At 40.9% G+C, this 27,686-nt stretch overlaps 1 protein-coding gene across 5 annotated transcripts in view; it reads left to right on the top strand.

Moving 5' to 3' along the window:
• Positions 1 to 27,686, top strand: part of EIF2AK4 (eukaryotic translation initiation factor 2 alpha kinase 4) — a 101,929-nt gene that overhangs the window by 29,737 nt on the left and 44,506 nt on the right. For all 5 annotated transcript variants that reach the window (XR_005718741.1, XR_005718740.1, XM_040226957.1 and 2 more), the window contains exons 7-16: positions 4,870 to 4,985; positions 8,066 to 8,223; positions 9,506 to 10,041; positions 15,164 to 15,270; positions 15,856 to 16,013; positions 19,703 to 20,130; positions 20,938 to 21,007; positions 23,104 to 23,187; positions 25,007 to 25,129; positions 26,395 to 26,499. Coding sequence is in view for 3 of the 5 variants with exons in the window: in XM_040226957.1 (XP_040082891.1) it covers positions 4,870 to 4,985; positions 8,066 to 8,223; positions 9,506 to 10,041; positions 15,164 to 15,270; positions 15,856 to 16,013; positions 19,703 to 20,130; positions 20,938 to 21,007; positions 23,104 to 23,187; positions 25,007 to 25,129; positions 26,395 to 26,499 (1,885 nt within the window). In the remaining 2 variants the exon portion in view is untranslated. The remainder of the gene's footprint in view (positions 1 to 4,869; positions 4,986 to 8,065; positions 8,224 to 9,505; positions 10,042 to 15,163; positions 15,271 to 15,855; positions 16,014 to 19,702; positions 20,131 to 20,937; positions 21,008 to 23,103; positions 23,188 to 25,006; positions 25,130 to 26,394; positions 26,500 to 27,686) is intronic.

Here is a 27,686-nt window from a genome sequence, read left to right as displayed (position 1 = left end):
AGACCCCTACATACAAACCTACAGGTTTTGAACTTTAAAAGATGCAGACATGCATTCCATCAGTGTCAGGCGTGATCGAAATTGTAGCTTGCCCTCCCTCGCCTAGTGCTGACGATCCTTCAGCTCTCCCACCTCCCATCTCTACCCCTTGCTCCAGTCAGTAACGCTTCTTGACTGTTCATTCAGTGCCAGCCCCTGTATGCCAGCTATTGTACTGTACTTCTTGCTTTTCTAGGTACTGTACTATAAGATTAAAAATGTGGTTTTTTTGGTATTTGTTTTTTATATATTACTTGTGTGAAAGGTATTATAAACCTATTATAGTACAGCACTATATAGCCAGTTTTGTTAGTTGGACACCCAGGCTAATTTTGTAGGACTTATGAACACTCTGTCAGAATGGAACTTGTTTGTATGAAGGGGACTTTCTATGTTTGCTGTGACTGCCACTGTAGACCAGAAAGGAATTTTAGTACAGAATTCCTTTCTGTGATTAGGTAGGTGATTAAATAGCACAGGTATTATCATTCAGCTTCTATAGGTATTTCAGCTATCTTTTGTGATAATCTAAGCACCATTTAAAACCAGCATTTCAGGTACCAAACTAAAAGCTTATATAATCTTTGGGGTTACAGTTTGTTTATAAGGAGGAGTCATTTCACTTCTTTCCCTAATTATCTACTTTGAAAAGAAAATCAGCTCAGAAATCATTTTGATATTAACATTTAACCACCTACTGTTAAGGTGAACTAAATGTTTTCTTGAATGCAGTTTCTGGTAGTGATTTCTTTTTAAGATTATAACTCCTTATAACAATTTAGATTATTTTTGCAACTGGGCTTCCATTAGGCAACATAGTTTGAAGCTGTCAGAGTATTCCACTAGGAAATATCTAACAAATTCCCACTGTGTTAGAAATGGTGGAAATAAATCAATGCTGTAAATAAGGCTGTATAAAAAGCAATTTTTTTAGTTTAATTATTTCCATTTTTGTGGCTAACTGTAAACAGTGGGTCCAAGATTAGACTTGCTTTTGAGATCAGTAATTATTAGCAAGTTTATTCAAGGAAGGGTGGGAAATTCTCTGTTTCCTTGACACAGGTGGAACAGATTTTTATGTAGCGCTTATAAAGGGATATTAGTATGTCTTGGATAGAATGACATTTCCACGAGCATCCAAGAAGTCATTTTCATGTATTGTTTGCCAAGATTGTTGTACAAACCTGTATGGAACTCTGGCACTATGTCACCTACAGACTAGAAAAGAATGAATCTTTGTTTTAGTTTACATGCTTCTTTGGTTAAGAAATAAAAAGTCCTTGATATACTGAAGTATCTCATACATACTCTTTATTCTTTTTCTTCCTTGCTATTCACTAGTCTTTAAGTTGGAAAGCCAAAGGAAATGAGCAGAGTGTTCCATTTTATTCTTTCAACTAGAAGATACGTTCAGTAGAGTTAGTAGACATGACCTTGTCATGAACATTGTCAGCAGTCAGTATTCGAATTGGCTGTGACTAAAAGGAATACAATCTAGAACGAGATACTTGATGAGGACTTACTTGCTAAAGGCCAGACACTATTCTGAGTCCTAGGGAGTCAGTAAATAAGATCAAGATGGACTCTGGTTTCACGGAGCTTGTATTCTAGTTGGAAGAGACTGTCCACAGGCAAACCAGAAGTTGTCAGATAATGGCTAGTGCTCTGCAGAGAATTTAATTGGCTGTCTTGAAGAGAGACTGAATTGTTACTTTAGATTGGGTGTTTGGAGGAAAGAGTCCAAGGATTGGATCCTGAGTGACTAAGGGACAGTGGCTTTAAACTGAGGGGCACATAGACTGGATCTGGATGAAGGGAATGAGCCAGCTGCTCAGCTGAAAAGAACAGCCGGTATAGAAGACCCCAGGCTGGCCTAGGCTGGTCCTGCCCAGAGCTCATCAACCAGGCCAGCATGGCTAGAATGACCAGTTGTGGAGACAGTAGTTCAAGGGGGCAGCAGGGGCAGATCACAGGTGAGGTCTTTGTTGGTTGAATCAGGAGTTCAGGTGTACTGAGAAGCCGTTTGAGGTTTTAAAAAGGAATACGGTATCATCTGACCCATGCTGAGTGAAGTTCTTCCTGGCTGCTAGTGGAGAACGGAGAGCGGGGGTGAACAGCGGAGGAACAGCTCATGCACCTCGTGTCATACCACTCTCCCTCGCCCTCACCCTCTGCACGGGGGCCACGCTCACCATCCTGTCCTCCACGCACACCGAGCTCCTTCCCGTCTCATGGCCTCTGCCAGTTACTCTACCTGCGATGCTCTACTGCCTGGCCCACTCCTCATCACTCAGTTCCCCCCTCACACGTGATCTCCGATGCCTTCCCGAGCACCCCACACCTTAGCTACTTGTTCTCCAATTTCCTGCTTTGTTAAATTTCTCCATAGCAGTTACTGCTAGCTAAACTTCATATTCATTTGTTTGCTTTTTAATTGTCTTCTCCTTTTGTGAAAGTATGGGGTTCTTGCCTCTGTGTTTTCTTCAGGGCCTGGCACGGTGCCTGGCAGGGGCAGGATAGGTGCTTAGTAAACATCTGATGAAGGGAGGGAGGGAGGCAGGAAGGATGATAGAAAGGGACAGACTGTCTTTTGGGCCCTGGTAAGGTCTGCAGTCTCTTTTAACCAGGGCAGCTCAGCTTTTCTTTTTTGTGTGGGATACATCAAAAACCAGTAAGGCTTTATGTCATGAAAGGATTCCACTGTGTAAAACAAGAGAAAGAGAACAGAAACCCCCTGACCTTTCTAGTGGAAAGAGCTTAAAGGCTTGATTCTCGAGTACCTGGCCTCCTGGCCCCGCTTGTCACGGATGCACTTTCGCCTTTGTTGAGCAACTTCACTTTCTAGGTCCTTAATCATTCCCTGGCCGTAAGAAGTTGTGAGCACACATGTAGTTCAAGAGACTCAAATCATAATAGGTTTTCTCAGCCGTGCGGCAGGGTGTTAGGGGAAGGGATTGAAAGTGGCAAGACCAGTTAATAACGGCGTATCTTTTGTGTTCAGGAGGAATTTGGTGATGACCTGAACAAGGCAGGGAAATTGGAGAAGAGAGGCTCATACTTAGGAATCAGTTAGTTGCAGGAGATCTAGGACCTCAGGGAGACGTGAACATTTTGACTAGTGAGACAGAATGGATGACTATGCCACCAACCAAAAAAAAAGAGCCCAGGAGAAAAACCCAATTGAGAATGAGTAGGGGTAGGTGGCAGTTTCACTGACTTTGCAGGAGCATGAAGAGTGAATGGGAGGGACAGTCATGGAGACAACAAGGGTAGAAGTTTGAAAATGAAAAACAAGATGGTGCAAGAGATTGAGGGAGAGGAGAATGGACATGGGAGAGATTTATGGGCTAAAGATAAGAAGCCACTGGGGAGGGACAGATTGAACATAAAGAAGAGGGGGACTTACTGATGGACCAGGGTCCCAGAGGAGACTTCAGGGGTGGAACTGAGGCCACGGTAGCTGTCCTTGCTCTGAGTCTGAGAAAAAGAAAAAATGGCTCAGGTGCCAAGTAACTTTCTAGGTGGACCCGCAGAAAGTGTGGGCTTCACTGCTCATTGCTTCATGTTCTCAGTGAAAGTGGAGGTCAGCATCACACTCACAGTGAGAAGACTGCTTCCTAGAGATCTGTGCCTGATCTTAGCATTTCTGACAAATGTCCAATCCTGACCATCAAGGGCACTCTTCCTAGCCTCATCCCTGCAGAGCTCTCCCAAGTTAGTTGTAATTTTTGCATTGTAATTTGGCTTTCCACTCAGAAAAAAAGGGAAAGAGAGAAGAAGGGTTAGGCTTTGAGTGTGGGGGTTGGGCATTCTGTAGTGTGGGGCCCAGTTAGTGACTAGGAATTTGTAGTGCTCTTAAGCCCCAATTTTGCAGCTTTCTCCAGATGTGCACTTACACAGGATGTGGGGTCAACATGGACTTGAGCTAAATCACTTCCATAGAACTTCTGTGATGATGGAAATATTCTTATCAGTGCTGCCCACTATGGGAGCCATTAGTCACTTGGAGCTGTTGAGTACCAACATACCTCAGAGATGTTGCAGGAGCAGACCACCACAGTGAAACGAGTAGCACTGTATAGTGAGTCACTTGCACGCTTGGATTCCCAGCGCATGTAAAAGTCACGCTTACACTATGCTGGAGTCTGTTAAGTATGCGATAGCATTGTTTTTTTTTTTTTTTTTTTTTTTAAAAACAGTTTACATACCTTAATTTAAAAATATTACTGAAAAAAACGCTAAAAATCTGAGCCTTCAGTGAGTCATAGTAGTAACTGAGCACAGATCACCACAACAAATACGTAATAATAATGAAAAAGTTTTAACTATTGCGAGAATTACAGCAAAAGTATGACACAGACACACGAAGTGAGCAAATGCCTTTGGAAAAATGGCACTGATAGACTTGCTTATTGACGCAAGGTTGACACAAACCTTCAATTTGTTTTAAAAAAAACCAGCCATGGTGTCTGTTAAGTTCAGTAAAGTGGAGCACAATATAATGAGGAATCCTTGTACTTAAATATGCCTACTCAAGTTGAAGAACTGAATTTTTAATTTAATTTAGTTGTGATTGAATTTAAGTAGCCACATGTGGCTACCATACAGGGCAGCGCCCATCTGGAACAGGGTTTGTAGAGTTCACGTGGGGAAGACTTCATGGTGAATGGGGGGTTGGACAGCTTTTCCATTAGCACCTTCAGCTCAGTTCCCAGCAGAGACTGCTGTTGGACAGTGAATTGACTAGTAAGCAGGAGAAAATGGAGGGGCACAAATTTCTTGTGTTAATCTTAAAGAAAAAAAAAATCATTGTCCAAATTTATTTTTAAGGCGAGAACGTCAGTATTCTATGTGTGGTAGCGAAGATTCTCCTGGCTCTTGTGAAATCCTGTATTTCTCTGTGGGTAGTCCTGATCAGCTCATGGTGCACAAAGGGAAATGTATTGGTGAGTAAACTAGCTAAACTCGTTTAAATTATTCTAATTACGCAAGTTAATCACGAAGGAACAGGGGAGAATAGACACTACGTCGTCTAGACCAGCGTGGTTGCAGGAAAACTCTGTAAGCTGACAATCATTCTAGCTCCTGTTCCTGATGATCAAAAGGAGAAGTCACTCAGCTTTCCACTTCAGTAAGATGGAAATGAAGCCCCAGGCTGTTGGAAATATTGTTAGCAGAAAGACAAAATTTGTCATCATTAGAATTTGCCAAAATTTTCAAAACCAAATTGGTTGAAATATTATGAATCTGGAATTTTGCCTCATGTATATCTGTTACTGAAGAAATATGTATAGCAAAGTGAGTTCTAATGCCTGTGATCTTTGAGGGTTAAGTCTCATTTTCTTAATTTGCTGTCCACCTGCTTAGCATTTTCTTGCTTGGCATCCTGTACCAGACCAGGAAATTCACTTTATTTTCTATGTGTTTTATTTAGCAGTTTAGCCATCTTATTTAGCAGATGGCTATTTGTAGTAAATCTTGTTCAAATTTTTATTTGAATTGTTTATATTAAAATCAAGTTTTCCATGTTTACTTCCTTTGCTCTAAATGTACATCATCTTTTATCAGTCATACAGATACAGCCACTAATTGGTGTAGGGATCACTTGCATATGGTGAATCTGACAATTAAGTTTCATTTCCAATCCCATGAGTATTCTTAGCAGAGCTAGTAGGCAGCTAAATTACCTAAATCAAGTTTGCTTTCTTTTAAAGGGATCTTTTTTCCCTTCCTCTTTGAGGAGATGTACACAGAAAGGGAAGTTGCCAGGGAGAGGGCAACAGGTAGAGGGAAAAGAAACCAAGCATCTGAAGAGTCCATGATCTGAACACAACCTTGGCTGATGGAGGTGGCGTGGACCATGCAGGATTCTGCATATACACAGAGCCTGCCCTCTTCAGACACAGCCACCATTTGGGAAGATTTAAGACCTTGGTAGAGATGATTTGCTTTGGTCTTGAGGCTGTCCTTGACTCTAAGGCATTTCTGACTCATGAATTGGCAACATAAAACTCACTACTTTCAATGATCTGGGGAAATCAGGAAGGCAAATCAATCCAACTGTGTATTACCTTACCCTGGCCTCCTAGTCTCCTTGGTACTCATTAGACAAATTCACCTTTGTTAATACCCTCATTAGGAGGCATATTTGCAATCTGAACTTTTTTTAATGTAAAACCACCAAATAAATTATTTATTTTGTTTTCTCATAATGGGTTTAATTTTTTAAATGGGTCCTAATTTTTTAAGAAATGTTTTTGTGAAAGATCAACTAATTAACATTTGCTTTTCAATATAAAGCTGTTGGAACTAGAGGGAATCAAGAGTTTCCCCAGATACTATTCCCTATATATTAATATTAAAGCACTGGAGAGGCTTCTATATAAATGATCACACAGTGGAGTATCAGTCTGAGCTCTTATGGTAACATTTTCCTTCAGCCTTGTTTCAGTGTGTTCTTTTGTTCTTTTTATTATCCCCCCAAAGGAGAAGTGACAAAAGGTGGGTGGCAATAATAGAATTATAATACAAAATAATACAAAAAAAAAAATGCAGCCAGCAATTACGAAATACCCACTTAGTCCCTGCTGAGGATATATATATTGCAAGACATTGTGCCATATAATTCACAAATTTAATTAGGCTCTATGTACATCACATCACATTCCATCCTGTTAATATTTACTATCCTGTATCTCCAACATGTGCTGCAGAGATCTGACATTCCACAGGTTGCTTACTTTGGTTGACAGATTTTCAAACACTAGAAGTTTTTATTTTTATTTTCCCTTAGCTAAGAATGTCCAGAATTATTTATAACTAGTATAACAGATCATTTCAATTAAAATTAAAAATCTCTTAAATTGTCAGCATATCTGTGAAGGAATGCTGCCTCTCTCAGTGAGTTAGTTCAGCCACATTTCTCTAGACTGTTTTTGCAAAAACTACTTTGTCTTATGTATACAGGTTACTTTACTTTTCATTATGAAGATAATGTAGCATCATTGAAAACTATTGTTTATATAGTAAGAGAAAAAGAATATCTCAGTAGTTTTCATTTGGGGTGATTTTGTTCCCTGGGGGACATTAGTTGACGTTTGGATATTTTGATGACTAACACTCTCATGGACAGAGGCGGGGCTGCTGCTGAACATCTTAACAGTACACAAGACAGAACCCTCCTTCAGCAAAGGATTTTCTGGTCCCAAATGTCAGTACTGTTGAGGGTGAGAACCCCTGTTATATATGCTACAATTTGGTAAATTAGGGGAAAAAAGGGTAGAAGGTTCTAGAAGAGAAAGACAAATTGGTGATATTGTGGGTGATATTTTTCTCCACTTCCAATTTTTTGGTGATTTTCTATTACAGTCTTTAATAAAATTTTAGATTTTTATAAAAAATCTGGGGGCATTACAAAAATTTAGCTCCCCCAGGCATAGGTGGACACCATATGCCTCTCACTAAATAAATGTGTCTCTCTCAAGCACTTCAAATTTAAACTGTCATGACCTGTTCCTTCCCTCAAAGCCATTGGCCACTTTGTATTTACTGAGCATATTCAGAGTTTGTGTTTAGAAGATCATTGATGTGTTCAGATTTCTGAGTTACTAAAACCTGTTTTCACTGTGCATGCTAATCTTCATTGATGGAACGTTCCTGGTTCCAAACTCCTATCAATGTTAGTTGATATTTAGCATATGAAGGTTACACTACCACACCAGCAGGCACAGTTGTCAGAGGTGGTTATGAAAATAACATTATGAATACCAGTTAATGGAAGAAAACATTGATCTGATACTAAGATCTCACTGTTGAATATCGTCCCTTTGTAAAATTTAATATTTTAAAGTTAAATATATTGTTAAAACACCAAAAATTGGTTACAAAAGAGCATGTATTACATGAAATCACATTTTTCATAGTACATGGTATCCATTGTTGAACAAATGACTATTCCCTGTGTTTTTTTTAATGCCCACAGAAAATATACCAGTGATACTTAATTATATTTCCTTTTGATGTGCAGGCAGTGATGAGCAGCTTGGAAAATTAGTTTACAATGCTTTGGAAACAGCTACTGGCAGCTTTGTCTTGTTGCATGAGTGGGTCCTTCAGTGGCACAAAAAAATGGGCCCATTCCTTACCAGTCAAGAAAAAGAGAAGATTGACAAGTGCAAAAAGCAGGTAGGCATCCAAGATGGCTCACTGAGCGAAAGGACTAACCTGGAGTTTAAGGCAATGACAAAACAAAGTAACTCAGCATTTGACTGGCCAGCAAAAAAGACCAGAATGCAATGAGATCTGTTCAACCAGAGGGGATGGTGGAGGATCATAAGTGTTCCCAGACCCTGCTGCCTCTTTCAGAACTTCCGGAGCGTGGTCCATACTCTTGCAGCTGCTTTTCAACCTCCTTTCTTAGCTCTTATTATTCCATTAATAGCTCTCTCTCCAACAAGAACTAAAGAGTACTTCATAACAGTGCTATTTGCAATCATTTGCATTTTCTCAGTCTCTTGAAATATTCACAACTACATTTTAGGGGACTGAAGAATTGTATAATTGATTCATAATACTTAGCTTAAGGAGAACATTTAATATTGCAGTGGTACATAATAAATAAAGAGGTTATAAAACAGTAGACGAAGCATCGTGTTTGGAAATGTATGTGTATTTATTACAAAAAGAAAACCTGAAAGTAAATACACTAAACTCATAACAGTTGTCTTTGAGTAGTGACCATAAAGATAAATTGTGGGATTTTTCTTTTGTATTAGTACCTATTAAAATTTTGAGAGTGAATCTTTATAATCAGAAAAACTTATTTTTAAATTAATATTTCTGTTTTCTGGTGGCCATATTACAAAAGAAGCTGCTTTTAAAACTTGTCCATCTTTATGGCAATGATGACCCTGTATGCAGGACAGCAAAAAAGACACAGATGTGTATAGCGGACTTTTGGACTCAGAGGGAGAGGGAGAGGGTGTGATGATTTGGGGGAATGGTATTGAAACATGTATAATATCATGTAAGAATCGAAATGCCAGTCTATGTCTGATGCAGGATATGACACGCTTGGGGCTGACGCGCGGGGATGACCCAGAGAGATGTTGTGGGGAGGGGGGTGGGAGGGGGGTTCATGTTTGGGAACGCATGTACACCTGTGGTGGATTCATGTCAATCTATGCCAAAACCAATACAGAATTGTAAAGTAAAAATTAAAAATAAATTAATTAATTAATTTAAAAAAAAAATAAAATTAAATTAAAAAAAATAAAACTTGTCCATCTTTAAGAACTAGTAAGATGACCATGTGGTTTAGGGGAGGACTCAGTTCAGGGCATGTTCCTTCTCCTTGCTGTTGAAAGTACATTTTCTATTCAAATATTTCACTTTTGCGGTGAAACACTAGTAAATGCTGACCAACCCAGCTATCATCATCTTATTGTTTTTTTTTTTTCCATTCCAGATTCAAGGGGCAGAAACGGAATTCAGCTCACTGGTGAAACTGAGCCATCCAAACATAGTACGCTACTTTGCGATGAACCTCAAAGAGCACGACGATTCCATCGTGGTGGATATTTTGGTGGAGCACACTAATGGGATCTCCCTCGCAGCCCACCTGGGCCACTCAGGCCCCATCCCGGTACATCAGCTTCGCAAGTACACAGCTCAGCTCTTGTCAGGCCTCGATTACTTGCACAGCAATTCCGTAGTGCACAAGGTTCTGAGTGCATCGAATGTCCTGGTGGATGCAGAGGGCACCGTCAAGATTACGGACTACAGTATTTCTAAGCGCCTGGCAGACATTTGCAAGGAGGACGTGTTTGAGCAGACCCGGGTTCGTTTCAGTGACAGTGCCCTCCCTTATAAAACCGGGAAGAAAGGGGATATTTGGCGTCTCGGCCTTCTGCTGCTCTCCCTCAGCCAAGGACAAGAGTGTGAAGAGTATCCCGTGACCATCCCTAGTGACTTACCAGCTGATTTTCAAGACTTTCTAAAGAAGTGAGTGTCATTGAGATTTTTCTCTAACTGCATTTTACTCCTTTACTTTTGATTGTGCTTGAATGTGCTTAACATCTAAGTCATGTATAATCTGAAAAGAGAAGAACAGGTTTCGACTTACTTCTTTGTTCTCCCAGTCCTTTCCCAGCCACATATGTTCTATTTTCTCACTTAGGTTTATTGTTCTCATAACTCCTACATTCTTCTAAATTCACCTGGGCTTAATAATAGACTTTCAAACTACTTTTTGGGGACTGCCTGGTATACGCTAAGAAATCAGTAGGGACTGCTGCTAGGGGGAGAAATGCCCCAGGTATTCCAAATGGTAAAGGCCACTTTTACTGCTGGTTCCTAAGGGGTCAAAGAGGACACCTCCCATTTAGAAAACAGCTTTAGGAGTACAATTCTGCCCCTGGTTTTTCTTAACCATTCTTCTTCATTAGCAATGTCCCATTCAGCCAAGTTATAGAAAGCAAATGACTTCCTTGCCCTAGTCAGAGGAGTCTCAACATCTGTAAATTACAGTTACAGATTTAATTACAGAGCCAAGTGTTGTTTTTCCTAATTAAGATATAGTTGATTTACAATGTTGTGTTAATTTCAGGTATGGTGAGTGAAAATCACTCAGTTGTGTCTGTTTGTGACCCCATGGACTATACAGTCCATGGAATTCTCCAGGCCAGAATACTGGAGTGGGTAGCCTTTCCCTTTTCCAGGGGATCTTCCAAACCTAGGGATCGAGCCCAGGTCTCCTATATTGCAGGCAGATCCTTTACCAGCTGAGCCACCAGGGAAGCTCAAGAATACTGGAATGGGTAGCCTATCCCTTCTCCAGCAGATCTTCCCAACCCAGGGATCGAACCCAGATCTTCAACATTGCAGGTGGATTCTTTACCAACTGAGCCACAAGGGAAGCCCAGTTTCAGGTCTACAGCAGAGTAATTCAGGATGTTTGCAGATTATACTCCATGGTAGGTTATTCCAAGATAATGGCTATAATTCCCTGTGATATACAGTACAGTTAGTTCTTGTTGCTTATCTGTTTTGTTATCTGTTGCAAATCTGCTGCTTATCTGTTTTGTATATGGTAGTTTGTATCTTTTAAAACCATACCTCTAATTTGTCTGTTTTATCTACTTTGAGATAGTTCTTACTGAGGTTTTCCTCTGGCCAAAAGTCTTTGCCCAGGTCCTTCAATTCAGTGATTCCTTATTTTGCCCTGCCTCTGTCTAAGCTACACCTTGGTTCTCTCAGTTTCTCTACAAAATAAGATCCCTTATCTGCGTTTTTCTAGACATTCCCCTGGTCCTGCAGAAGTGAACCTGGTTTCTTCCCTTTCTGACACTGTCATATTTCCCACCCTTTTTTTTCCCCAACCATTCACTTTTACTCACTTCATCACTCTCTACATTTCTTTTACCCTTTACGTTTCTTCTGTTCCCATCTATTCCAGCTGCCATTTGGCCTGATCTATAATATTACTATTTCCTGTCACTCAGTTGTTCTTACCCATTACAGAAGTGAAAGTAGCTGCACTTATATTTAAATAGATAGTTTGTGTATACTATTGCTAAGTCATTTCAGTCATGTCCGACTCTGTGTGACCCCATAAACGGCAGCCCACCAGGCTCCCCCGTTCCTGGGATTCTCCAGGCAAGAACACTGGAGTGGGTTGCCATTTCCTTCTCCAATGCATGAAAGTGAAAAGTGAAAGTGAAGTCACTCAGTCGTGTCCAACTCTTCGAGACCCCATGGACTGCAGCCCACCAGGCCCCTCCGTCCATGGGATTCTCCAGGCAAGAGTACTGGAGTGGGGTGCCATTGCCTTCTCCCATGTATACTATTAAATAGAAGTAAATGTGCCTCACAGACATAGAGATCAGACAGTGATAGTCAGGGTCAGGGATGGAGTGGAGTTTGCGGTTGGTAGAAGCAAACTATTATGTATAGAATGGATAAAACCAAGGTCCTACTGTATAGCGCAGGGAACAGTATCTAATCTCATAGGATAAACCATAGTGGAAAAGAATATTTTTTAAAAAGATGTATGTGTGTGTGAAACTGAATTACTTTGCTGTATAGCAGAGATTAGCACAACATTGTAAATCACCTATAATTTAATTAAGAAATAAATAGAAGAGATGCAGTATGCAAAATTGTAGAAAGGGGCTAACGATTCTTGATGCTGTGTCCTCTCAAAGTATATAAACATCTAAAATTTCTAAAGAAATCTTTTATGATTTCTCTTTAATGCAGTAGAACTTTTTAAAGCTATTTATAAAAGCACCCTGATAATGAAGTTGGCTAAAATGACATCAGAGAGAGAAAATAGGGATAGAACCACTATGGAAAGATTCATTTCCTCCTTCAGAATGTCACCTTTAGCTTTCTGCCCTTCCTCCTTGGTCAAGAATAATTTAGTAAAGGTTAGTAATATAAACAAACAACACTGGGAAGTTTAAGTAGAACATATCTTTCATATTTAATAGTGAAATGAAGGACTCAGTTGCCAAAACTTTCATAGTTCTCTTCTTAGAGAACAGTTCTGTGCTGTCAGTTTTGAACTTGAGATCAGTACCATTTCTTATTCTGTTAATAATATGGTTGTCCTTAAACATATATTTCTCTGTCTTCCTAGAGTGGTTTGATAGACCACTTACTTAAGAAGCAGATGTACAGTATTGTTTTACTATGTTTGCTGTCTAACCCCAGTTAACAACAACAAAAAATCATTCCCAGACAAGCCTAGCAGCATTTCACGTGTAGTTACATTTTTACTTATTGGTGAACATCTTTTGAAGAAAGGTTTTGTTTCACATCAGTCTCTGTGATAGGATAGAGCCCAGAGTCAAAGCCAGACAGCTCGGTTCATATTCTACCTTTATCCTTCACTGGTTGAGTGACTTAAACTCCCTACTCTGAGTCTTTTCCTCCAAAAGACAGGGATAATAGCAAATAACATAACAAGACACCTAAGGATGGAAAGCACCTAAGGATGGGGACTGGTTGTCAGGAGAACCAACCACTTGATTTAGGGTTTGAAAGTTTCAGTCCTACCACCAACCTCCGTGGAGAGGGGAGGGGCTAGAAGTTGAATGGATCACCAATGGCCAGTGATTTAATTGTTCATGTGATGCCTTCATTAAAAACCAAAAAGACAGGATTCAGAGACCTTCCAGGCTGGTGAACACAGGGAGGTGATGGGTAGGTGGTGGCCTGGAGAGGGCAAGGAAGTTCCAAGCCCCTTCCCACATACCTTGCCCTCTGCATCTCTCCCAGCTGACTGTTCCTGAGTTATATAGCCTTTTACATTAAGCTGATAAACTAGTATGTAAAATGTTTCTGAGTTCTGTGAGCTGCTCTAGCAAGTTAAATGAACCCAAGGAGGAGGTCATTGGAATCTCCATTCCATCGATAGCCCATTGGTCAGAAGCACAGGTGACAACATGGACTTTTATCGGTGTCTCAAGTCAGGGTAGGGACGGAAGTCTGACTGAGCCCCTAACCTCTGGGATCTGATGTTCTCTCCAGTGTCAGAATTGAGTTGAGTTGAGTTTTATGACACCCAACTGGTATTGGGAAATTGCTTCTTGGTGTGGGGATACACCCTCGCCTCAGTAAAATTGGGTGCAAAACCTTTTATGCAGTCAAATGAAGAAAGCAGTTGATGAAAAATATGTACAGGATGGTGTCATTTTTTTAAACTCTGTGTTCACAAATTAAAACTGTATCTTTTGTTTGAATGGTTGTCCAAGACTTTATCCTTATCAGTAATGTTTTAATATTTGCAAGGAGAAAGTATTCACATGTTAATGATGTAATTAAAAGTTAATTTTTAATTTAGAGGACAATACAGTATCTTTTACATGCTTTTATTGCGATCTTTTCTTCCCTCTCAAGGTATGAAATTAGGAGTGCTTTACTTTTCAGTACTGTGCCATGAGAAAATTAAATATTACCTTTTATGGTAGTTGCTGTCACCACTTCATACGTGTAGATTTAAGTCCATAATTCACAATGATGATTGATTGTTTTAAATACCTTTTTATAATTAGGGCAACAAGCTACCAAGCAGTGCTGCTTGGGTCGTTGTTATGAAAGCCAAGCAGCTTATTGGATTAGTTAGAACAGTGATTCTCAGACTTTCTCCTGGATTGAATCCACCTGGAGAGTTTGTTAATGCACAGATTACAGCCCAACCCCCAGTTGCTGATTTACTAGGACTGGGGTAGAAAGTATGTATTTCTAACAAATTTCCCAGGTGATACTGATGCTGCTGTTTGAGGGGCCCCACTTTGAAAAACTCTAGCTTAAAGGTATGGCTTGTTTTCATTATTAAACAAATTGTTGTTAGAACATTAAACAGAAAGGCTCAAGGAATGATAATTAAAAGAAACCAGGTGGTAATATGGGCTTCCCAGGTGGCTCAGTAGGTAAAGAATCTGCCTGCAACGTAGGAGACACGGTGTAGGGAAGACCCCCTGGAGGAGGGCAACTCACTCCAGCATTCTTGCCTGGAGAATCCCATGGCCACGGGAGCCTGGCGGGCTATAGTCAATAGGGTCGAAAAGAGTCAGACACAACTGAAGTGACTGGGCACATATGCAGGTGATAAAATGTGAGACTTTTGAATTCTTGAAGTATTCCAGCATACTTCAAACTGTGATGAACAGGCTGCATCTAAAGTTTGTCATATTGGGCCCCAACCCTGCATCAGCTAGCTGTCTGATTTGCTTTTCCTTTAGGAACTCTTATGACTGGTCCCCAGAAAAGCTTAGTGTAACATGGCAGGTCATTAAGCTATTAGTGGGAGCAAAAGTTCATAACCTACTTGTGCTATCTTATCCTAGACTTTTAAAAATATTAAAAAATGAGTCAGTCTTCTGGCCTCTAGAGACTATACTTTTTTTTTCTCCCACTTATGCAACCTGGTGCTTAGCATATAAATCCTGCAAGAATGTTTATTAAATTAAATTCACTTAGGGACACATTTTGGTCCGCAAGTAACTTGATTTCTCTAATGTGTATCTCTGAAAGATAAACCCATAATTAAAAGTCTTGGATTACTTTATTTAGCATTTATTTTGTGCATTGCTGAGATTCTTTTTTCCGTCTCATTGAGGTGTGTCTGCTTAGATGACAAGGAAAGATGGAGTCCTCAGCAGTTGTTAAAACACAGCTTTATAAATCCTCAGTCTAAAATACCATTACTGGAACAAAGTCCAGAAGGTGAGTCTGTTACCATTCTTTTCTGATAGCCTATTTAACGTAAATTATTTTGAAAGGCTATTAACCTAAGACTGGAAAGGACTGCATGGGTCATTTATCTGTTTTATGCTGAGCTATACGTAAACCCATCCGTTGGTTGTGTCTTGTGTGCATGGAGGTGTTTGGCCATCCTGGTTTTTCATATCCCCTCTGATGGAATGTCGGGCAGTGCAGCCTCTTCACGTGGATTCGCCCTTATCATGTCACCCTCACTGCCTTAGAACTAGATTTCCCTGCTGTTACTCGAGTAGCAGATGAAGGAGCCTCAGTAGAGACTGGGATGATCAAGAGACCTGGGTTTGGCTCCTGGCTCTGTTGCTCGGTCATTTCTTTACCCTCAGTTACCCCTCCCTGTAGACTTGGGCTAATTAAATATTTCTACCTACTTTAAGGAATACAAGGTGAGGAAAGTATTAAAGGGTCAGGCAGGTAAGAGGTACTTTTTAAAGCTCCCTGGCTGGGGCCCCTTCCTCCCATGCCTGCATCGTGGTTGGATGTTGCAGCTCTATTTTCAATGCCTCAGTTGCCTCTCTTGTTTTATCTCAGATTCTGGAGGACAAGATTATGTGGAGACTGTCATTCCTAGCAACCAGCTACCCAGTGCTGCGTTCTTCAGTGAGACCCAGAGACAGTTTTCCCGCTATTTCATTGAGTTTGAAGAATTACAGCTTCTTGGCAAAGGAGCTTTTGGAGCCGTCATCAAGGTGTGATATAGAGTTGTCCCCAGCCCCTATTAGAGCCCAGAGCCCTTTCCCTGTTCCATCTCTGTAGAGGTAAGGATTTCTATTTTGAGGGTAGGGAGGAAAGTGAATACAACTATTTGAAACAAAGATCATCTTCCCCTTAATGTAGTTAAAGGCTTTTTTTAAAGTTACTCTGGACACATTAAGAATGCATCATTCCTCTCCCCTTGCTTGATGCAGGGCACTAACATGATAACTACATGATTGTAACAGCCCTTCAAGTGGAGTCAAGGCCTCTGCATGAAGAATGTTTTTGTGTGCTTTGCTTCAGAAAGAAGATTGTTCTCTTTTTCTCCCATTTGCTTTTAGAGTCACTGTAGCTAAGAGAGTTACAAGGTTAGAACTGAGATGGAATTCAAACTGGGAAATGGCCCAGATGGTCTTGATGGCTTTTATTTTCCAGCTCTTACCGAGATGGAAAACTAGTGATACGTTATTAAGGTATGCTGCTGTTAGGTCTTGCCTTCCTCATTCCAGGCTATTTGGGCAACTTTTATTATCAGCTTCCCCTTGAGAGAGCGATTTCAATTCTTTTTTGTGTAATTTAGCTACTTTGTTAGAATTTAACAGACCCAGATTACCGTTATCAAATCCATATGAGAAATACATCATCTTACCCATAAGAAGGTAGCCCACCATCAATAGAGCAGGTTTCTGTTTAGGATTCTGAGAGTATTATTAAGAAGCTTTGCCTGTCTCACTGTAGAATGCCTTTTACACTGAAAAAAGCAGCAAATGAGTTTTTCTGTAGTAATCAGGGACAGAAAGACAAACTTCAGCACGTTTTCCAAAAAACAAACTCATAATATCATGGAAAATTTTCAACTTTTTTCTTGAAAGTATAGACATTAGATGACTAAATAAATCTGCTTGGGCAGATATATTCTGATCAGGTAATCACAGTTATTTTTAAGAGGAATGGGTGATTGAAATATATATTACCCCTTTAACTCACATCATAATTTTGATCTACTTCTTTAACTTCTTTATATTTAGATACTTAGAATGCAAAACATGATCAAACTTCATTTCCTTATAAGTATTTAAAAATGATTATTGTTGTTGTTGTTCAGTTGGTAAATTGTGTCCTACTCTTTGCAACCCCATGGACTGTAGCATGCCAGGCTTTCCTGTCGTTCACTACCTTCTGGAGTGATTAGTAAACTCATATAACAAAAACATTTTAGCAATTTAAGCCCCGGGTTTTTCCTGTGGTTTCTCACTATGAGAACCTCACAGCCCTCACACCCCATCTCTATTTTCAGGTTAAGGTAGGGCTTTGTGCACAGAGGTCTGGCATTTCATTAGCAATTGGAGCTGTTACTGTTCATGCACCTCTGCATTTTAATAAATGAATTCCTAAGAGTTCCAGTGTACCAGGCCCCACACCACAGCCAGTGACTCACAGTGTTACCAGACCAAACTTGGGTCAGCTCACCCACTCTCAGTAGAGCCAATCTACTGACACCAGGATTTAGTGAGGGAAAGTACAGGCGCCAAGCAAAGAGTAAGGGTAGCTAATGCCCAAGAGACCCAAACTCCTCAATGGATTCCAGGGAAGCAGTTTTCTAATGGCAAGGTGAGAGAACAGTAGGGTGAGTGATCAGTTCATGGACAGTTCTCTGACTGGTTGATGACGCGTAACAGGGCGGTGTCACAGGACTTAACATCTTAAGTCCTTGGACTCCACCTGGTCTGGGGGGCTACATGCTCATGCTCAACATGAGTTTCTTCCATCTGGTGGGGGTTTTAGTATCTGTAAAACAATTCAAGACTGTGCTTCAGACACTGTTATCTCTGTGCTTCAGGAAAGAACTAAAGATCCTGTGACTGCTCTGTGGCTGATGCACTTTTTAAATCGTTCCAGTTCTCCTGGCCCAACTACTATTTTTTGGTCACTCTGTGTTCACATTCTTTCAGTCATTATTGAGCAGCCTTTTCTGACTCAGGAGAGGCCTGGGAGACTAAAGCTTTTCTACAAACAAGAGGCAGGCTGGGGACATCATGGCTGATTTATCCCGGGAAGGCCCTATGGAGCCCTGCTTAGTTACATATGTGATATGTGTGATATATACTGAGACATAAGGTTGAAAGACAGTGCCAAAACTTCCCACCATCCTCCTCTCTATTAACATGGCAGTAAAAGGGCTGTCATTTTTGGACTGTACATTCCCTATTTGAGGCTTGTGGTAGGTGGCTCACAAACCTTGTCTTTTAATCTTGTGATATTCTTATAGAATAGGTATTATCCCATTTTCCAGATGAGGGAACTGAGGCTCAGAGAAGTTATTTCATTTGCCTGAGGTTACATGCATCAATAAGAGATATCCATCAGCATTCAGACTGACCTGTTTTACTCAAAAACACTGTTTTCATACCCCCAAAAAAGATAATCTGAAACTCATTTTTATGGTGTTCCTTTCTCATTCCTAAAAGTAGTTTTGGTATAGAAATTGAAGCCCATGAGCCAAGCAAGAGAATGATGCTATCTTTTGTAACCAACTAGTTTCTCCCTCTGCTATGGGCAAGTTGTTAGTTTTTATCACTTCAGTTAACCTGCATGGTTGATTGGAATGTTCAGAAAACAAAATTTTGAATAAAATTCTTCAGCCAATTCAATTGCATAGTGAAACTGCCCAGGGTAAGGATGCCTCTATGTAATATATGGAGATTTGCCTTTGAAATGTTTTCTTGTATTTTTCTTTTATTCTTAATTGTATTGTTCTAGTCCCTACATAACATCAATTGTAAATCTTCAATCTAGTAATAAAAATCAGTGGGCAGTAAATGTGTTATTGCCAGTTACTTTTAATATTTACTGAGCACTTTTCTCTGTGAGGCCTTGATACAGGTGCTTCACTCACATCACTTCATTTAATCTTCAGTCACCTTTGAGGTAAGGACAGTGTATAAATTCCATTTTATAGTTTAAAAAAAAGAGTTTCAAGGCAACTGTCATTTGCCCAAATTCTTTATAAGCTGATGTTTAGAATTTGCATGCAGGTCTGTTAAAACTATTGGAGTTTAGTTTGTGTTTAGTGACTTTAAGTGTTAAAAAAAAAATTGGAAAGAAACTAAAATCACCTTCTAAAACTTTATACTGAGTTTATAAAATAATTTTTTAAAAACAAACTTGGAAAAGCAACAAGGCTGACTTGGAAATTTAAATAGCAGATGTGATATTGGCAAGGCAGGGATGTACTTGTGAATAAATTAAAATGGAGATTATGAATTCCCGAGTGGTCCAGTGGTTAGGACTCCACGCTTCTACTGCAGGGGGTATGTGTTCCATCCCCGGTGCCACGAATCCTGCCTGAAATGGTGTGCGCCAGCCCCACCCCCACCCCCCCAACCTCCCCCACCCCGCCGCCAAAAAGGCTAATAAGGTAAAATGGATGTTATGTTTTTCCTCAGAGTCTCCTAGCAAGCTAAATATATCTAGCTTGGGGTGAGATGTTTTCTAAGTTTTTGGCAGTCACAACTTTGTTCAGCCTAAGAGCTTCAGATGTGTGGTCCTTGACTGTAGCTGTGGATTCTGGCTAAGGGGTTCCCCTTGGGAGGGGCGGGCTGGTGCAGTAGGAATGCCAATCCATGTGCGGTTCCGAGTGGCTGACCTGCTGGACCCCTCTTCCTTCCCTTTCGCGCGGCAGGTGCAGAACAAGCTGGACGGCTGCTGCTATGCGGTGAAGCGCATCCCCATCAACCCGGCCAGCAGGCACTTCCGCAGGATCAAGGGCGAGGTGACGCTGCTGTCGCGCCTCCACCATGAGAACATCGTGCGTTACTACAACGCCTGGATCGAGAGACATGAGCGGCCGGCGGGCCCGGCGACCCCGCCCCCGAACTCAGGGCCCCAGGCCCAGGACGGGCAAGCCTTAGCCCAGCCAGCAGGCGACAGCGACCCGGACGGCCCGGGCAGCGTGGAGGCGGCCGCGCCGCCGCCCATCCTCAGCAGCTCGGTGGAGTGGAGCACGTCCGGCGAGCGCTCGACCAGCACCCGCTTCCCCGCCACCGGCCCAGACTCCAGCAGCGACGAGGACGACGACGAGGAGCAGGGCGTCTTCTCACAGTCCTTCCTGTAAGAGCTCCCGGTGCATCCTGCCTCCCTGCCAGGCCCAGGCAAGGGAAGGGAGACTAGGTTGGAAATCCAGTCCTGTAGACCATGTGGGAATACATGTACATGGAACTTATTTTAGAGAGGAAACAAATTCAGTCCAAAAAAATTTTTTTTACCACCTGCTGTCTTCAAGAGGTCTTCAAAATTCAAGTCCTGGAAGAAGGAAAAGTAGAAACTTATTCCAATTCTTCCTGTTAATACATTTAATAGGATTTTTTTTAAAGTATTCTTTTTAGATAAAGGCTTCTAACTCTGGAAATAAAGGAACTAGTTTGGAGTCTTGATATGGGGCCTACTGGAGAAGGCAGTGGTACCCCACTCCAGTACTCTTGCCTGGAAAATCCCATGGATGGAGGAGCCTGGTGGGCTGCAGTCCATGGGGTCGCACAGAGTCGGACACGACTGAGTGACTTCACTTTGACTTTTCACTTTCATGCATTGGAGAAGGAAATGGCAACCCACTCCAGTGTTCTTGCCTGGAGAATCCCAGGGACGGGGGTGCCTGGTGGGCTGCCGTCTATGGGGTTGCACAGAGTCGAACACGACTGAAGCAACTTAGCAGCAGCAGCTCTAAAAAGGGTTACAGAACCAATAATTAATGGTCCTAAAATAAAGTTTAATTCATCTTAGAATCCATCCTAGTTATTTACATTCGTGGTTTTATTTCATTGTATCTGATTGGATGCAGTTTATTATGACCCCTAGCTATTGAATTATATATAACAGGGAATTTGGTTTCTTTAGTCTTTCTCTAATTCTCTTTTTAAGACCTGCTTCAGATTCTGACAGTGATATCATCTTTGACAATGAAGATGAGAACAGTAAAAGCCAGAATCAGGTAAATATATAAATGGAAGTGATACCATTTTATTCTTCATGGGATGGGGACATAGCAAATGTTTGATGTTATACACCTCAAGTAAAATAGTAAAGCCTTAATCTGACATGCAAATATAGAAACTGTCAATTTAAAAAGCATGATTATTTAAAATACGCTATCCATGTGATTACTTATATGTCTTAATTTATCCACAAAATAAAACAGGCCTGCTTTATTAGAAGAAAGGAATAAATTGACATGCTGGGGTTTTTGTTTTGCTTTGCTTTTAGTGAAAACCATTTCCTAGAGGACTTGGGGAAACATGTGGTTGGGAATGAGGGTTGAATGCAATTTATTTGGGGAAATAAATAGCCTAATTGTGGAGTTATGTGGCTCTCTCTCACATCAGTTAATCTTGGTGACTTACTGTCATAAACCATCCTCTAGAACAGTGTTTTAACACTGTAGGTCATGATCCTGTAACAGGTTATAAAATCAGTTTCAAGGGTTACAACCAGGTTCATTTTATTTTCAGTGCTATAGAGAGGAGTATAGAATGCAAAATGCATAACACTGCTAAAGGTAAACTGTTCACAGAACTTGTTTCTTTTGGTATTGTAAAATACAACATGGTCTGAAAGATTTGAAAACACTGCTTTAAGCCTTGGACCCCACTCAGTTCTGTGTCTTCCTCCACCCAGGCCAGCAGAGCCCCTCAGTGCTGATGTCGTGGAGTACAGGGTGAGGCTTTGTGATCTCTAGGGCTGTCTGTAGTTGCTAGAGAAAGCTTCTGTCGCTGGGGACTGGATACAGTGACTTTATTACCAAAAATAAAAATAGAGTTACAAGCAGGGTACATTCACAGTAGATAAAGGTAAGTCTACACATAGACTCTCTTAGATAAGCAGTTAAATTGGTTTGAATGAGGTTTGAATGCATTAGCCAGCATTTCTGTAAGTACTTCTCTTTTCTATTAAAATCCCCCTTAAACTCCTGAGGAAGTTTAAGGAATAATAGCATAAATAGTCTAAGCTAACTGCTTTGGTTTTAGCATTAGTTATGCATTTAATTATTATGGGGGCACCAAATTTACAATTCTGGCTTTGCTCAAGTAAGTGAGATATCCCATGGGACACTCTAATTGATGGGTAGAAGCCTCTAAGAGATTAACAGTTTTCTACGGATAATCCCTAGAATAAATAAATAATTCAAGAGTAGAATTTGGAAAATTCCCTGGTGACTCAGTGGTTAGGACTCTGAGCTTTCACTGCCGAGAGCGTGTTCGATCCCTGGTCAGGAAACTAAGATCCACCTCCACCCACTCACCCCACAAAAAAAAAGAGTAGAACTTGATTGATTCCATAACAGGTTATTTTTCCTTTAATAAATAAAACATTGAAAAATGTTTCCACACAAAAAAATGCAGATCAGAAACAGTCAAATACTACCTAATAATTTTTCATACGGGGGTTGGAAAGAGTAATGTCTTTTAGAAGAAGAAAGAATTTTTTTTGAAGGGACATGAGCTAGAAAAATAGCTGTAGGGGACAACCGTGTGGAAAAGTGGTGTGGGGATTGGTCACCCTAAGTGGCAGCTGGGTGGTGGTTCTTTAGAGCTATAGCCAAGGGCAATGTGCCATTTGGTAACATGAGCATATTTAAATTGTTTTAGCTAAAGATGGATTTCTCATCTTCTGTTTCCAAAGTAAGCCTACCATCAAAGGTGACATTCCAGTAAAACTGCAGCCTTAAAACATAAACCTGTATACATTCTACCCCTTCTTACCCATAGGAAGATGTCAGTGGTAAGAAGGAATTGACTTTGAATCTTTCTGTGGATTGTGCACCTTTAATACCTATTCCTGTTGTCCCTTTCATTGTTCTGTACAGTAATAGACCTATAAACTATGTGTTAGATTCCGGTATTGGCAAAGTTGCGTTTTAAGTACAGTGAGCATCAAAAAGGACAGTGGTTGTTCTGCTCACTGACCTACCCTCCGAGGCAGCATGATGGCCGTGTATGTGGTAGGGCGGGCATAAACGACTTGGTGACAGTAATGACCTTGTTTCATTTCAGCCTCGTTTTGAGCTCTCTTGTGTTCCTCTTGTGTTAGGATGAAGATTGCAATGGAAAGAACAGTTGTCATGAAAGTGAGCCACCAGCAACCACCGAGGCTGTGCACTACCTCTACATTCAGGTGAGGCCCTGGCACACAGCTCAGTGACTCAGCAACTCCCAGCAGTTGCTGGTGAGTAGGTTTTGGGAGATGAGAGTAAACAAACGAGCAGAAGAGGGCTCAGCACTGCCAGCGATGAATTGGCCAGAGAGGATTGCAGAATGGAGGCCCTTTCCCTCATCCTTGAACCCGAGCTCTCTGGTACCAGAGCAACAGACAGCATAAGGCAGTGGTTTCCAGTTCTAAGCTCAGCTGGATTGTGGAAGTTCACATCCTGGATCCACCAGTCACAGCTGTGTGAGCTCAGGCAAAGTTCTTCAGTATCCTGTGTCCCAGGATGCTGGGACATTTCATTACCTATAATTTAATTTAATCACTTGTAAATTAAACAATAGCAGGTACCTTAATGACTTGTGAGGAATAAACAGTAATGTGTGTAAAGTAATTAGAACCATACCCGAGGCCACAGGCGCTAGACTGTACACGTACAGAAATTCTATTTTGTCTAACAAGTTAAATCTGGGCAAGTAAGTTATGAGGCATATAACATCCTCATGTGCACAGAAGACACACCAGCCTGGCTTTAGGAAAGTGGCTTGTCCTGGAACCTCTGAGGGATAGGAGAACCAGCTCCAATGAGGCCTTGCTAAAGGGAAGCCTATAGGCTTTGTCCTGCTCCCTCTTCCAAGGGGGACGTTCTGGACAGTGGGAGCCTGCAAGCAGAGGGACAGCCACAAACCAAAGAGGAAAACGTGCCTCTGGCCCAAGAGAATAGGACTGTGGGTCATTATTAGTATTTTCAATCACATCTGCAAGGAGGCAGATCTTTAAATGTAAGATTCAGTACTATGCCAAAGAAGGAACCCTCAGACAAGTGTAATGTTTCAAAAGAGGTTAGTTAGGTAGTTACTTTACAGAAGCTGCAGCTGGTTTTAGGTTTTTCCTAACATAAATCATTCACACTCATGGTAAAGTGTTTGTCCCCCAGACTGCTAACTATTGAGTAGCTTCTCCATTCAAGTACTCTCTGAACAGTTACAGTGAGTCGAAAGTATGTAAGGGAGGAGTGTGAAGTGCGGGTACCAGAATGGTGTGGGAGGCAGAGGCCCTCTGGAAGACAAGCCAGAATTTAGATGTCATTCTGAGTCTGAAAGGGTATTTCTCTCTTTTTAAATGGTATGTTCCTCTCTTTAAAAGCAACAACAAAAAAATCCATGAGAAATCTCAACTTTGATGCTAGTTTGAAACATACAGTCTGGTTTCATAAATCAGACAGGTTTCATAAATCAGCAACAAATGCTATATGTTGATCTAAGACTTAAATGACATTGCCTTGTTTTTTGATAGATTAATACAGTCAAGCAGGAAATAGAGCCCTTTCTTGAATATTTGGATATTTACAGTGTTTCACTCTAGACTTGAAGGCCGTTGTCATTAATTTAACGTACAGATGAGAGAAACTAGTGACATCATTGAATTACTAATTGGCCCTTCTTGAAAATGTGGGCTTGGAAATGATCTTGTAAAACTAAATAAAATTTTATTTAATTCTGTTTTCGTATTACTTGTGACAAGGCTTTTAAAGTCTTATTTTTTAATAAACAATAATGTGAAAAATAAGAATGATTTTGTTGGGAGTGCTAAGAGTATGCTTCTTCCCCCCAGTTTTTTTTTTTTTAATACTGTTGGTTTCTTTTTTTAATTAAAAAAAGATAAGCCTTTCCTGTAAGTACTTAAAATCTGTGGTACATGTTTTAAAATACAGGATTAGACTAATTGCCATTGTTCTCCTTGATTGAAATCTGTCATCAAATCCTGCCTGGTTTGTTCTTATCTGTAGATGGAGTACTGTGAGAAGAGCACTTTACGAGACACCATTGACCAGGGGCTATATCGAGACACTGTCAGGCTCTGGAGGCTTTTCCGAGAGATTCTGGATGGATTGGCTTACATCCATGAGAAAGTAAGCTTGGCAACATTTCACATCTGACATATTTCACATAAAATTTATAACAAAAGTAAATATGAGACTTGAGAAAAACTGAAATAGAGGGAAAATTATGGGTATTTTGAAATAATCTATTTTTACAGGAAATAGAACATATCAAAAGATAAGAAAATAGCATAAAACCTCACAGTTCAAAGAAAACATTGAAGGATAGGACAGGGGTCAGCAAACGATGGCGCCCACAGGATCCCTAGCCACTTCTGTTCATCCTGTGGGCTAAGGATGGCTTTTACATTTTTAAGTGGTTGTAAAAAAGATTGAAAGAAGGGTAATATTTCATGACACCTGACAATTCTGTGAAACTCAGATGTGTGTCCCTTAGTCACGTTATGCTGAACCATGGCCGTGACAGTTTATGTGGTGCCTGTGGCCGTGCCTGTGCTGCTGCTGCACACTTAAGTAGTTGTGACAGAGCCTGTGTGGCCCATGAAACCTGAAAGATTTCCTCTCTGACCCTTTACAGAAAAAGTTTGCCAGCCTCTGGGCTAGGTGGAAATACTTGAACCAGTATGGAAGGGGAGGATGCTTCCCTGAGTGGTTTAGAGAAAGTGAGAGTATGATTGATTCATGCCAAGATGTGTGATTCTGACTCAGTGCTGCCCTTCCTAGGAACATGGAAAACCAGAAAGTCATCTAGCAAGAGCAGAGATGAGACTGAGAACATAGCTTGCCAGGTGTATAACATGGCACTTTAAAACTAGGAATTGTCATCATGACGTAAATGCTAATGGACCTAGCTTCAGATGAAACGCAGCTTACATTTTAAACATGAGATTCTCTGATGGATTAGCATAAATATGTTTTCCCCCACCCCGTGCCTCAAGTTTCTTTAACCTTAAAATGTTTATACTGTACTATATTTATACTAAAAGACCAGGACTCTAACTTACAGATGTCCAGTTTATAAATAGAGGAAGAAATGAAAGTGGTGTTTGTCTCCCTGACCAGAACAGGGAGACGAGATGCAGCAGAGAGGAGGATCATTGAAGGCCTGATAGAGGGATGCCGAAGGGAACCGTGCGGATCAGACCTGATCAGGACCAGCAGCAGGCTGACTGGGAGAGGGTAGCAGAGGCCAAACAGCCTAGACTAGCGTGGTCTGCAGGAGACGGCCTCATCCGATTTTTATCACTCAGTTGTCCTTTTAAACGAGGAAACTGGAATAATATAAGCTGTTCTTAGGAAAAAGTATTGTTGGTTTCTTTGCTCTCTTCTATCAGGGAATGATTCACCGAGATTTGAAGCCTGTCAACATTTTTTTGGATTCTGATGACCACGTCAAAATAGGTGATTTTGGTTTGGCCACCGACCATCTAGCCTTTGCTGTGAGTATTTTTTTTATTCAAGTGTGCCTAAAAATGAATGCATGTGCCATGATTATCCTGTCTTCTAACATTCTCATGAGTTCCCTGAACTCTGCTGTGTGATCCCCAGGAAGTATACAAGTCTGAAGGGGTGGCTGTAAATTATCTTGCAGACTTTGAGATTGTGAATATGTTTTAGTGAGTGCATTCCTCTTGAGAGACATACGGTTATTAGTTTGTGGGTGATGTTTAGAGCAAAGGCATATAATATTTTATGAAATGATTTGGTGATTTGGTCTACCATGCCAGACACCGAGCAAGATGTTTTACACTCCAGGGACTTTTAACTTAAGGAAATAAGACTCAAAAACCATGAAACATCAGGAGAATGAGTTCTAGACAGCATAAGTCAGAAAGTATTAATGTTATTCACAACATTGTAGTTTAACAAACAAAGCTAAAACAATGTAAGTAAAATAGTCATATAAGATTAAAAGACAGTGAAAATTTACATATGGTTATGAGGATAAAGAAACACTGTATAGAGAAAAGAGCATTTCAGATGGGCCTGAAAGGACAGGGCCTGAAAGTCCAGTAGGCTGTGATCGAGGGCAGGGCCTGGTGACACCAGAGTCAGGGGTTCCAGAGAAAAAGAACCGCATAAGCAAAGGCCCTGGGGTAAGCAGACATGACTGTCGAAGGCCAGCCTGTTGTCTGGTTGGTTGAAACTGTGAGGGTGTAGGGGAGCCATGAAAGAAGATGGCTTAAGGTTGGGGATTCTTGCAGGTGATTGAATACTAGGGGAAGAATTTTATTTAACATCATGAGCCAGAGCTTACGGCACCAAAGTCTGTGGTAAACACAGTTAATTCTAAGGGTGGTCAGAGGAAGAAATTAATGGTGAGAAGGACCAAAGGGGCTAAATTAGAAGGTGACATTAGAAGGAACAGAGAGGGAGGAAGTGGAAGGGGGGCAGTAAGGACGTGGTCCTGACCAGCATGGCGGTGAATTCAAAGAGTGCTAAGACCAAACGAACGAATTTACTTTGATGTCTCGGCTTTTGTCTATACCAATGTCTCTGGCTTTAGTCTTTAGTCTATAGACGGTCTATGTCTGTCGGCTTTAGTCTATAGACAGACATTTAGTCTATGTCTGTCGGCCTTTAGTATATAAGGGCCTCCCCTTATAAAGAGGCCTTCCCAGGTGGC

Source organism: Oryx dammah, unplaced genomic scaffold (assembly GCF_014754425.2).
Source record: "Oryx dammah isolate SB20612 unplaced genomic scaffold, SCBI_Odam_1.1 HiC_scaffold_26, whole genome shotgun sequence".
Classification (NCBI taxonomy): Eukaryota; Metazoa; Chordata; class Mammalia; order Artiodactyla; family Bovidae; genus Oryx; species Oryx dammah.
This window is presented reverse-complemented; position numbering and strand designations above follow the sequence as displayed.